Source organism: Barbus barbus (genome assembly GCF_936440315.1).
Source record: "Barbus barbus genome assembly, chromosome: 37".
Classification (NCBI taxonomy): Eukaryota; Metazoa; Chordata; class Actinopteri; order Cypriniformes; family Cyprinidae; genus Barbus; species Barbus barbus.
This window is the reverse complement of record NC_136715.1, coordinates 5,597,999-5,611,515: the sequence shown is the minus strand read 5'-3', so window position 1 is coordinate 5,611,515 and position 13,517 is coordinate 5,597,999. Positions and strand designations below refer to the sequence as shown.

At 37.6% G+C, this 13,517-nt stretch overlaps 1 protein-coding gene across 1 annotated transcript in view; it reads left to right on the top strand.

Moving 5' to 3' along the window:
• The window catches only part of LOC306857006 (cyclin-dependent kinase 18-like), a 72,587-nt gene that overhangs the window by 16,078 nt on the left and 42,992 nt on the right, over positions 1 to 13,517 (top strand). Inside the window, exon 2 of the mRNA XM_079396619.1 lies at positions 9,871 to 10,006. Within this exon, the coding sequence (XP_079252745.1) occupies positions 9,889 to 10,006 (118 nt within the window). The 5' untranslated portion in view covers positions 9,871 to 9,888. The remainder of the gene's footprint in view (positions 1 to 9,870; positions 10,007 to 13,517) is intronic.

The window sequence follows — 13,517 nt, the reverse complement described above, 5'->3', positions numbered from 1 at the left end:
ACTGTAATTGCAGTAGCAGATGGGAGAAAAACCATCATTTTTAATGTCGCAAACAATCTCTGCAGGGCATGCGAATGCTTGAAAAGTTTCGGAACACATTCAATAACCAGACTCGCAACTAGATTTGAGCTCCATTCTTTGAACAATAACCACATGATGGTGACCTTGCGGCTGGACGATTCTTTGGGGAAACAAAAAGGGAGAAATCAAAACCCGAAATCAAACGACATGTGACTGTCACTCGTGGCCATGAGTGGGAATCTAATAGGCAGATGAGTAAAAAAAAGCCTTTGTTTTCTCTCTAGTTTGGACGAACGCAGAAAAGGCGAATTCTTCAGACAAGCAACCATAGAGAAAGCAGCTTGAGACATCACTGTTGCACCATCAAGGGCGTCCCGCTGCCAAATGATGGGTTTTCCCGCTCAGAGCCGAGGGCCAAGTTGATCTGGCACGAGAATGAGAGCAGATGCCATTTGATGATGGCGAGCCAGAACGGAGCCGCCAAACTCTGTCAGAGAGATCAGAATCTTCTCATTATTTTCTCACATCTTTTCATGTGGGAAGTCGTGTTCCCAATCAAAACCACCATACCCTGCGGAGTGTCCAGTCTACGGAGTCTGTGGAAAACTAAATTAGGGTTTGTTTTTCAGTATGTTTTGCCATGCAGGGGTTCTAGTTGCACTTTTTGCTTTGTATGCGGGGTCGTGAATGAGACCTGCATGGATATTTGCCTTTTGGCCGGGCACACAATGAGCCAGTGTGTGCTCTCTGGTCCGTGCAAAACCAGATCTGTAGTCTGTAAAGACAAATGGAGCGCATCCTGATTTGGAATGCATTCCTGGCAATGAGCAATTAAGCTGCTCTGGAAAGAAAGACTGAAAGAAGAGAGAAAAGGTGGATCTAATCAAAGTGTCTTGTTTGTGTGGTATTTTATAAAGGGAAATGTATTAGTCTTGCTCAAGCCTCGATATTAAATTTTGACGGACGGTAAAAATAATTTTCATAATTTGAAATCTAGGGGCATTAACTATGTTATAACAGGCTGACAGTTTGTTTACTCTAACAGTTTGTTTGTTTTTTGCATAGTCTACTATTTGGAAAAATTATCATAAATTAAAAACTATCATATCTTATAAAACAATTTTTTGCAAAGTCAGTGACATTCTATAATGTTAGCTCGCACATCCTTAGAACAACAACTACAATATTATCATAGACTCTAAATATTGCACACCCCTACATGTTGGTGACTTTTGCACTCCGGAAATGAAAAGTCTACTTTTATCTGCCTTTTGTGGCAAACAACAAGCACACACAGACAGAGAGGTTAGACATTCAGTGCCTTTGCACGTCTCACCAATGTTAATGCGATCTTTGATCTTGGTGTCTGGCGGGAGATGGAGAGGGGTAGTCAAAGACAGCAGGGGCTTTTTGGTGGAGAATTGGCAGCACAGCTGTGCCTCACTGGTTCATCCACAGACTCATTCAGAGGTCAATACGTATCAGATTGCAGTGTTCTGCTTTGCTAACAGTGCAGAGCTAAATTAAGAGTCACCGCTACCTATTGACTCATTCTGGGAATGTAAGCAGAGATCGACACAACTGTGGCAAACAATGCGATTATAAAGACAATAGAGTTAGATTCTAATATGATACGTGTGTCATAATAAATTTAACTCGAGGGTCAGATCAGAAAAAAATATCACCATGAGGAGTACATGGCTGTATGCACAACATGCCCTTTTGAAGCTTATATTATAATAATTAATGAATTTCATGCTACATTCGTTAATAATACTAAAGGGTGCCCATGGAGTTTACTAATTTGATTCACCAGAGGCCTTTAGGTCACATACACAGGCAGAATTGATAATTACAGAAAACAAGAAACTTTATGAGAAAACTACTCCTGCTCCAAGGATTTTAATAAGGCATCTAATGCTGAATATTAACACAAAGGTAAAGAGAATAAAAAACGAAATTACATGCAGTATAATGAAACTACGTGTGCGACATTAACAAAACATGTTTTTCTCGATTTCTCAATTTTTTATTTGTTACTTTATTATTTTTCAGATAACGATAATTAAACAATATTGTGTGTTATTAAACAAAATAGTGTGTTTTTGTACAGCTCTTTGGCTGGTTCAGGCCTGTCATGGATAAATAAGTATGAGACTAAAACTGCCAGTAAGTGGCGGCAAGTCCCCGTCTAAATGAGCGATTCATTGAATAATTTATTCAAACGATTCATTCAAAATGGCTGATTCATTTAGAAACGAAGCAAGGTTTGTGAAGGAACTACAGGGGATTCAAGAGTATAATGAAGAGGAAATTAATTAAATCATAAAAATATCAAATTTAAAAAATATATATGTTTTACATTATCATGAATCAAAATAAAACACTATTTAAAAAAAAATTAAAATATATTTTATTTGTTTACTTGCATGTTATTTGAATATTAACCAATGTCAGAGAGCCGTGAATATGCAAATGTGATAATTATTAAAATATTTATTTTAAAATCTCAAGGGGAACTTCAAGTAAATATATTAGATGAAATACGTTTAGATGACAAAAAAGTTTGAGAATCACTGCATAACATGTAAATAAGAAATAATGTAAATTTGTGCATTTTAATGTGTTTGAAAGACAAAAGCCTTCCAAAGACAAAGTAATACATGGTTAAATAACCTACTGAGTGATAATTCAAATAAAAAGTCATATGTTCCTCAATCATTGATGCAATGTTGAAACACTTCTTAAAGGGATAGTTCATCCAAAAATGAAAATTATGTCATTAATTACTCACCCTCATGTCGTTCTAAACCCATGAGGCCTCCGTTCATTTTCGGAACACAGATTAAGATTTTTTGATGCATTCCGAGAGCTCTCTGACCCTCCGAGAAACAGCAATGTAATTAACATGATCAGCGTACAGAAACCTAGCAAAAAGATCGGTAAAATAATCCATGTGACATCAGGGGTTCAACCATAATTTTATGATTAATTTTTGTATGCAAAGAAAACAAAAATAACGACTTTGTTCAATAATCAGTCTCTTCTGCATCACCCTAGTGCCATTTACACACATATATACATATATATATATATATATATACACACACACACAGTGGTGTGAAAAAGTGTTGGCCCCCTTCCTGATTTTTTTATTTTTTTGCAAGTTTGTCACACTTTAAGGTTTCAGATCATCAAACATATTTAAAATATTAATCAAAGATAACACAAGTAAACACAACATGCAGTTTTGAATGAAGTTTTTTATTATGAAGGGAAAACAAAATCCAAACCCACATGGCCCTGTGTGAAAAAGTGCTTGCCCCCTAAACCTAATAACTGGTTGGGCCACCCTTAGCAGCAACAACTTCAATCAAGCGTTTACGATAACTTGCAATGAGTCTGTTACAGCACTGTGGAGGAATTTTGGCCCACTCATCTTGGCAGAATTGTTGTAATTCCACATTGGAGGGTTTTCGAGCATGAACCGCTTTTTTAAGGTCATGCCACAGCATCTCAATAGGATTCAGGCCAGGACTTTGACTAGGCCACTCCAAAGTCTTCATTTTGTTTTTCTTCAGCCATTCAGAGGTGGATTTGCTGGTGTGTTTTGGATCATTGTCCTGCTGCAGAACCCAAGTTTGCTTCAGCTTCAGGTCACGAACAGATGGCCGGACATTGTCCTTCAGGGTTTTTTGGTAGACAGCTGAATTCATGGTTCCATTTATCACAGCAAGTCTTCCAGGTCCTGAAGCAGCAAAACAGCCCCAGACCATCACACTACCACCACCATATTTTACTGTTGGTATGATGTTCTTTTTCTGAAATGCTGTGTTACTTTTACGCCAGATGTAATGGAACAGGTCCAATTCACTTCAATTCACTTCACTCCAATTCAAAGTCCTGACCTGAAGACGCACTTCCCATTGAATCTGGTGGCATTTTCTTGAATATTTGTAGGCAAGATGGTTTTGTACCCTTCCAAATTCATTCTGCTACTGTCATCATACATTAAGTCATCAGTAAAGTTGAGAGGGCCTGTTCCAGAGACAGCCATGCATGCCCATGCCATGACAACACCTCCACCATGCTTTACAGATGAGGCTGTATGTTTGGGATCATTTGCAGTTCCCTATTTTTCTCCACATTTTTGCTTTCCCATCACTTAGATAAAGTTTCATCTTTGTCTCATCGGTCCATAAACACAGTTCCAAAACTCTTCTGGCTCACCTTTGTGCTTTTTTGCAAACTCAAATCTTGCCTTTCTATTTTTGGTGCTGGTCAGAGGTTTGCATCTTGCTGTGTAGCATCTGTTTCTGTGTCAAAGTCTCCTGAGGACAGTAGATTGTCAGAGCATCACCCCAGCTTTCTGGAAGTTGTTGGTGAATTTACAGACACGTCTTTTAGGATTCATTTTCACAGCTTTTATGATTTGTCTGTCATCAACTACTGTTGTTTTCTCAGCCGATCAGGTCCTTGTTGGTTGCTGGTCTCGCTGGTGGTTTCCAAACTCTTGATTTCTCCATGCCCTTTGTTTTTGCTAGAGCGCTAACTGACTTCCTCTTTTCTTTTAGCATCCAAATTGCTTGCTTTTCTCTCAGAGTCAGGTTTGTGTGTGTCATCATTGAATGCAATATTCAGAATGCAGAAGTAATGGATATAACTGATACGACACATTCCCTGCTTTTCATATCTGAAGAATTGATGCAACAGGACACAGCTGATCGCTTAGAAAGACCTGTGAGGCAACTGTTCCAATACTTATGCTCACATCAGAGAGCGGGAAAGTGCTGAACTTCTTAGCTTGTAAAACATCTATGAGTTGAATCAAACAATAATAAAATGTGACATTCTGTAGTTTTGTCTCATATTCATCTTTTAATAATATTTGTAAATGTCTTGACTCCACAGCCAACAGAGCAATTTTGTCTTTACTGTTCCAATCATTTTGGAGGGCACTGTATATATAAAAACCTCAGTGGATTATAATTTGAGATTCTGGAAACATTTGCCTCACTTCTCTATAGTGCTGGCCTGACTTTAGTGAAATCAGTCTGGTGAAAATGTAAATGTGTACAATCATGTTAATTGTGTTTTAATTCTGATTATGCTATTGAGCCCACATCTATATCAGCCATTAAGAGCTTCAGCCACAGAATAAAAGAGCTAATTGACTGCTACTCTAGCGGATTATGAGCAATATGAGCTGAGTCCAGCAATCATAATCTGACATCTAGATGAAACGTTAATGCATGCGGTTAAAGATGATTACATGAACATGAAAACCACACATCAGCTGTCTTGAGATGGTAACCAGCTTTAACATACTGCTGTTTACCACTCTAAGAGGCTTTGTATACCAAATCGGCCGATCACACTGTCTTACATGAAGCAGCAACTAACCTAACCAGCTAGTGCCAGTAAAAGACTACTGCATCTGCAACTAGCTATTAAACCACACCAGTTTGGCTAAAGCACGATCATCAGAACACATGGGATGGGCAGCTTCTCCATCACCACTTCTTCTTCAGTGATTAGCATGTGCAGCTCTTGTAACCCATCCGGGGTCTGCGGCGTCTCGGCTGATCTCAAATCAACAGAAAGTGGCCTACACCAGGAACACAGAGTCCCTCAGCCTCCATATGCCACTGCCCACCGACCAAACCAAAAACACCTTATTAATAGATTCCCTGCTGAAGAGAAGTCGTGTCCCCACGGGGCGTAGTGAGTACGGAGCGCCGAATGAGTCACGCTGAGAATTCCTTAAGCTTCTTCATGCGCGTCTGGAGGAGATGGAATCACGGCGGAAGATAGGTGGCTCTATTTTGAGTCACTGCGATTCCCCGCGGAACCCGGGCACATAGCAAATGCAAAAGGCAGTGAGGCGGTGGCTGATGGACGGGGTCAGTCATATAAGACGAGAAGGCTGTGAATTAGTTGAAGTACATGAAGCATCTTTGGGAGTCAGTAAGTTGGCAGCACATTAGTAAAGTCAGACAAACGTACACTCAGTTTTATCAGCAATAGCATTAGAGAGATGAAACTCTCCTTCAGAATAAGAATTAGAATAAATTATAGATGGAAAAACCAGCCACCACAGGAAGTTTGACAGAGAATATAAGGTCACCTCTCCGGATGATTCGGTTAACATCTGCTTATGACACCCTCACATCATTGGAGGGTCCCTGGAGTTCGGGACGTAATTACACTTGGATGAGATTTTGGATTCAATCAGAGTGAATACAGAAGCGGGAGAGAATATCAATAAAATATTTCCACTGTGTGTGATTAATACTAGGAAACTGTAAGATATCGAGATCTTTAAAAACCATGTTAATATTCTGCCCTTTGAATCCAACCGTTTTAGACTTATTTTAGTGACACTAATAGATTTTTCTTTCACAAAGACTTGTTCAGACACCAATTGTTGGCACACATGAGGTTAAAGTATTTGCTGATGAAGTCTTTAACTCTGCCTGTGTCAGTTTGAGTCTTGTTAACGTTTTAAAGGGGTCATATGATGTTCCTAAAAAGAGCATTATTTTGTGTATTTGGTTGAATGCAATATGTGTTTGTGGTTTATTTTCCACATACTGTACATTAATGTTGCTCATTTAAGCCCCGCCTTTCTGAAACGCATCGATTTTTACAAAGCTCATCATTCTGAGAAATGAGGCATGCTCTGATTGGCCAGCTATCCAGTGTGTTGTGATTGGCTGAATACCTCAAGTGTGAGATGGAAATGTTACGCCCCTCACCGTATTGTGATGGCGTTTCAGGGCGCGACCACACAAAAACAATAAAACCCATTACAAATGAGGCATTTGTTGCATCCAGTGGGGACATAATTATTGATTATAATGACTTATACTGTCTTTTTACGCGTTGCATTGCATCGCGCAGCGTAAACATTACCATGTCTGCATTTGTGATCAGAGAAACGACAAACAACAAGCACTACTCTACACAGCTCAAAACTCGCGTTTGAATCGTCAGTGCAAGAAATATACTTACAGGATAACGAGTCAGAAGCACCAGACTGTCCTTTCAAAGTTGGAATTGCCCCACTTTATAGAAACAGCCTTTGTGCAAGCCAACATTGTAGCTTCGAAGGAAACATTCCTCCATAAAATGTGCTGCACACACTCTAATATTTGGGTTGAATTGTTCTAGAACAGTGTTGTTAATACAACTTAACCACTGATTTCTAGTTGTGCCCTCTTTTGGAAGCCCAAACAAAGTAGTTCTGTTTTCACAACGAAACAGTGTCTCCATGACATGGCGCCGGCGGGAGCAACAACACTACAGCGAGAATAATAGTTACGCCTTCTTTCATTGCGTATACGTTTGGGCGGTGTTATGAAAATTCCCCACATCGTGACGTAGAAGTGTGGGGTGTGTTTGAACGAGCTGTTTTAGTGGGGTGTGGCAGAGTCTTAACTTTTATAAAGAATATCTCTTTGGAACTTCAGGGATCTTATCTATGCACAAACAGCTTTTAACACTCCAAAGAGAAAGGAAAACTTGAAATCGCATCATGTGACCTCTTTAAATCATTGATGCTTCTCCGTCGGTCACGGATTATGGAAAGTGAAACTTAACTTAAATCTATAGGGGTGGTTGGATTTATTCACGCACGTTAAAATATTTATTTAAAGCTTCTTTCTTTTCAGATTATTATTTACAGCATTATAATAATATGCTGTATATTAACTTATTGGGAGAAAACCAGTAGTTCTATGTGAAATCAGACATTTTAGCACCTCCGTATAGCCAAAATGGCATGATCACAACACCCCGCGAATATTCGACTGCGAGATTGGGAGTCGAATCAAGCTCCTCATATCGAAGCATCGAGTCGTCGACTATTCGGGGTCACCCCTAATTATATATATATATATATATATATATATATATATATATACACACACACATACACACAGTATATATATATATATAAGTATATATATATATATATATATATATATGTATGCATGTATAAAATATTAATATATATAAAATTATTGTAAATATATAATTACAAATGTAACCGGGTTAAATGTAAAATTAAATTGAAATTGATCTATCAAATTTAAAAGATTGTTGAAAAACCCATAAAGAGATTAGTTCACGACCCAAACAAAAGATTGCAACAGACATTGTTTCATACTAGAAACAGTAACATCTCATATATACGATGAGATTATTCAGACAGTCTGCGTTTCATCAGGCCTTTGATGGGACTGTATGGAGCAATAATTGTCTTATGAGAGTCATGTTTCAAAGACAGGAAGACTAAATCATTATCCTTAGCAAAAACAACCACTATAATCAAAGAGCGGAAGAGAGCGCGAGACAGAGGAGGGGGAAAACGCCACCACAGTTGACAAGGGAACTTTTTCAGCACTATTAGTATTTATTTTATTATTTTGCATTTCTGTTTCAGAGTCATTTGAGAAACAATGGTGCGCTGAGACATAGTTATTTTAGGGGTAGCTGACGCTAATTAGCAATGGGAGTATTGGCTAGTCTCCCACTTTCAAAATAATTAGTAAAGCACACAGCACGATCTCACACCCAGAATTAAACGAATGGCGCTGGAACCCTTAGCAACCGCTCTGCCTGGTAACTTAGGAGCAGAAAGGAAGAGAATTCGAGAGATTTTGATAAGCTCCAGTGAGACGGAGCTGAACTTCAGCTGTGGAGAAATTTAATATCATAAGACATCTATTAATTCTGTCTCTTTAAACAGAGTGTTAGTCCATATACAGCAACCACTTTATCACTTATAAGGAACGTAATGTACACTTTTCAAGTGTATTATAGTACGTTTACACTTTATTAGTAAAGAAGTCTTACACCAAAATGATCTTCATTTTTACCCTTTCTCTAACTAACAAGTATATTGAATGAGTTGCATTATAGACACAATATTGTTTTTTTAAAATAGTTCCAAATTCTGATCTGAACGTTTGTGCATCTCAGAACAACATTGCAGTATTTTGTTCCTGAATTAATCTGTTTTTGAATGAATCATGAGTCAGTGATTCGATGATCTATTCATAAAGACTAAATAATTTGGTCGTTTTGAACAAATCATTTAAATGAATGACTCATTTAGTAATTCAATGAATTACTCATTTAGGCAGGGACTTGCTGCACCTACTGGCGGTTTTAATGTTATATTTTTATCCATGACAGGTCTAAACCAGCACAAAAACACACTCAGAAAAATATTGTTTAATTACAGTATCGTAATTGACAAAATCCCCCAAACAGAGAAATTATGTCAATATCACACACCCCTAGTTGGACAGATATGAACATATCTGTTTTGACAGATCTACCCCAAGGAAAACATATTGCTCAGAGGTTGCTCTTTTATAGCTCATGAATCATAAAGTCTCAGATTGTTCTCCAAAAATTCCCTTGGGGAGAAAAAAACAGACACAAATGAGTCAATAGCTGACCTTAAGCAAGAGTATAGAGCTACAAAATCTATGCAGATAGCAGTTCAGATCATTTCTACTTGGAGAAGTTTAATGAGAAACATTTGAGTTCATTAGTGAGATCTCTTTGATTGCAGACTTGTTATATTGGCGTTTTTGTGTACACAACACCAAACTTGGCACTCTGACAGAGCGTAAAACGGCAAGCAATGCCAGAACAGAGGCAAATCTCTCTGAAACGTTCTGAACATTCAATCTCAGATTCTTCAGCTAGATTTTAAAAGACAAAAGAAAGTAATATCACGACAGCTTTCATGCAGAGAGCACAACGAAACAAATGTCATCTTCTCAAATAAAATAACCAACACATTAACTCACACTGTTCTTGCATCCTCCACAGGACTTCTGGTACAGCGACATGAATAAGATGAAGAACTTCAAGAGGCGTTTCTCACTTTCTGTGCCACGAACAGAGACGATAGAGGAGAATGAGTTTACTGAACAGATAAACCAGCTCAACATCCGCTGCAATGACGGTATGGCTTTTCTTTTGATGTTTGCATCTCCCATTCAAAGCACAAGAGTCTGATGTGCGAATCATGAAACCCCCTGAAATAAACGAGACTTATTATATAGATCATACCTGATGCCACTGGTGCAGTGATCAGATGCCACTTATTGACTCACTTGAATCACCAACCATTATTTTATCCATGAATTGGTTCAAATCTATAAAGATAGTGCACCGTGTAGCACAATGAGAAAAGTAGATTCATTTGTTTCCAACAAAGGTCAAAACAAATGAGGAAAAGGGTAAAAATATACTATGATCTAGGATAGTCCTATCCAGCAGGATTCGATTTCTCAGAGGACGCCTGAATGAAAAAATATATTCTATATATATAAACATATACTCCAACGCTACACTTACGGTACTGGACCAGTTATAGGTTCTCAAGGAGTGGGAGAAACAAATATAAAATCAGACTGGAGATCAGACATTGAGTACAAAAAGTTGGCACTTTACTAAGAGGCAAACTATATTATACACACAAGATATTTAAGAAAAAATCTTACAAATGTTACAACAGTAAAATCTTCTTTCCTATTAGTTTTTTTTTTGTTTGTTTGTTTGTTTTTAATAAGTATAAATAGCTATAAAAATAAATTAGTTTAGTGCAGTGGATCCACTTGTATTTGATGATCTATTAAGGCTGTCTATTACCCTACAGGTAAGACAACAAGTTCATCAAACTCAAAATAAACAAAATAAACAATCGCGTTATGTCATGACATTAACACAAAGTAAAACAATATACAATCTAAATGTAGCACTTCTGTTCAGTTGTGATGTAGTTCAGTTCAATTGTGTGGTGTAATTCAGTTCAATTCAGTTCAATTGTGTGGTGTAATTCAGTTCAAGTCAGTTCAATTGCGTGATGTAATTCAGTTCAATTGTGTGATGTAATTCAGTTCAATTCACTTAAATTGCGTGATGTAGTTCAGTTCAATTGTGTAGTGTAATTCAGTTCAATTCAGTTCAATTGTGTGGTGTAATTCAGTTCAAGTCAGTTCAATTGCGTGATGTAATTCAGTTCAATTGTGTGATGTAATTCAGTTCAATTCACTTAAATTGCGTGATGTAGTTCAGTTCAATTGTGTAGTGTAATTCAGTTCAATTCAGTTTAATTGTGTCGTGTAATTCAGTTCAATTCAGTTTAATTGTGTGGTGTAATTCAGTTCAATTGTGTGATGTAATTCAGTTCAATTGCGTGATGTAATTCAGTTCAATTCACTTAAATTGCGTGATGTAGTTCAGTTCAATTGTGTAGTGTAATTCAGTTAAATTCAGTTCAATTGTGTGGTGTAATTCAGTTAAATTCAGTTCAATTGCGTGATGTAATTCAGTTCAATTCAGTTCAATTGCGTGATGTAATTCAGTTCAATTCACTTAAATTGCGTGATGTAGTTCAGTTCAATTGTGTAGTGTAATTCAGTTCAATTCAGTTCAATTGTGTGGTGTAATTCAGTTCAATTAAGTTCAATTGTGTGGTGTAATTCATTTCAATTCAGTGATGTAATTCAGTTCAATTCAGTTCAATTGTGTGATGTAATTCAGTTCAATTCACTTATATTGCGTGCTGTAGTTCAGTTCAATTGTGTAGTGTAATTCAGTTCAATTCAGTAGTGTAATTCAGTGATGTAATTCAGTTCAATTCAGTTCAATTGCGTGATGTAATTCAGTTCAATTCACTTAAATTGCGTGATGTAGTTTAGTTCATCTGTTGGTTAGTTCACGCTGTTAGTTCAGCGTGATGTATTAGTTCACAATTTAGTTCAATTGTGTAGTGTAATTCAGTTCAATTCAGTTTAATTGTGTAGTGTAATTCAGTTCAATTCAGTAGTGTAATTCAGTTCAATTCAGTTTAATTGTGTGGTGTAATTCAGTTCAATTGAGTGGTGTAATTCAGTTCAATTCAGTTCAATTGCGTGATGTAATTCAGTTCAATTCAGTTCAATTGTGTGATGTAGTTCAGTTCAATTGTGTAGTGTAATTCAGTTCAATTCAGTTCAATTGTGTGGTGTAATTCAGTTCAATTCAGTTCAATTGTGTGGTGTAATTCAGTTCAATTCAGTTCAATTGTGTGGTGTAATTCAGTTCAATTGTGTGGTGTAATTCAGTTCAATTCAGTTCAATTGTGTGGTGTAATTCAGTTCAATTGTGTGGTGTCCTGATGTCCTGTTCATTCCGTGATCCGGTGAGTTCACCGACAATCCAGCGCGTGTAGTCGGTCTCTTTGCAGATGAAACATAGTCAAATGAAGATCAAAGCTGTAGTCTGGGTTGGCTCGCTATTTTTTTTTTAACTCACCAAAACCGATGCCTTCTAATTCAAACAAGTTCCCTTCAGGTCCGTGTATTGTCTTTCTTCTCTTTTGGTTCCTTTAAACTTTTTGATGAATTATTTCACTCAGTAATATCTTGAATCTTTCCGCACTCTCTGCCATTGCTTTCTACCGTTACATTCTTCCGTTGCTCTACGTTGGATGTGCACGCGAGTGACTCTCTTAAAGGGGAAGCAAATCCTTTGGGTGTATTTTTTTTTAAATTCCCTATAAACACTTACTGAATTGTATACATTTGACTTTGTATACATATTATCATCATGTTATTTTATATTATGAATCAATATAGCTATGTATTCATTTAAACCCTATTTTAACGTGGGTTACACTATAATTTTAATGGTAGGTTTATTTGAACAGTGAGAGACAGAATAACAACAAAAAAAACAAAACAAACAAAAACGCATTTCAAAAAAAGTTATAAATTGATTTGCATTTTAATGAGTCAAATAAGTATTTGACCCCTTTGCAAAATATGACTTAGTACTTTGTGGCTAAACCCTTGTTGGCAATCACAGAGGTCAGACGTTTCTTGTAGTTGGTCACCAGGTTTGCACACATCTCAGGGGGGATTTTTTCCCACTCCTTATTGCAGATCCTCTCAGAGTCATTAAGGTTTGAGGCTGACGTTTGGCAACTTGAACCTTCAGCTCCCTCCACAGATTTTCTATGGGATTAAAGTCTCAAGGACCTTAATATGCTTCTTCTTGAGCTACTTCTTTGTTGCCTTGGCCGTGTGTTTTAGGTCATTGTCATGCTGGAATACCCATCCACGACCCATTTTCAACGCCCTGGCCCTGACGGTACATGGCCCCGTCCATCGTCCCTTTGATGCGGTGCAGTTGTCCTGTCCCCTTAGGAGATAAACACCCCCAAAGCATAATGTTTTCACCTCCATGTTTGACGGTGGGGATGGTGTTCTTGGGGTAATAGGTAGCATTCCTCCTCCAAACACGGAGAGGTGAGTTGATGCCAAAGAGCTGGATTTTGGTCTCATCTTACCACAACACTTTCACCCAGTTCTCCTCTGAATCATTGACAAACTTCAGACGGGCCTGAACATGTGCTTTCTTGAGCAGAGGGACCTTGCAGGCGCTGCAGGAATTCAGTCCTTCACAGCGTAGTGTGTTACCAATTGTTT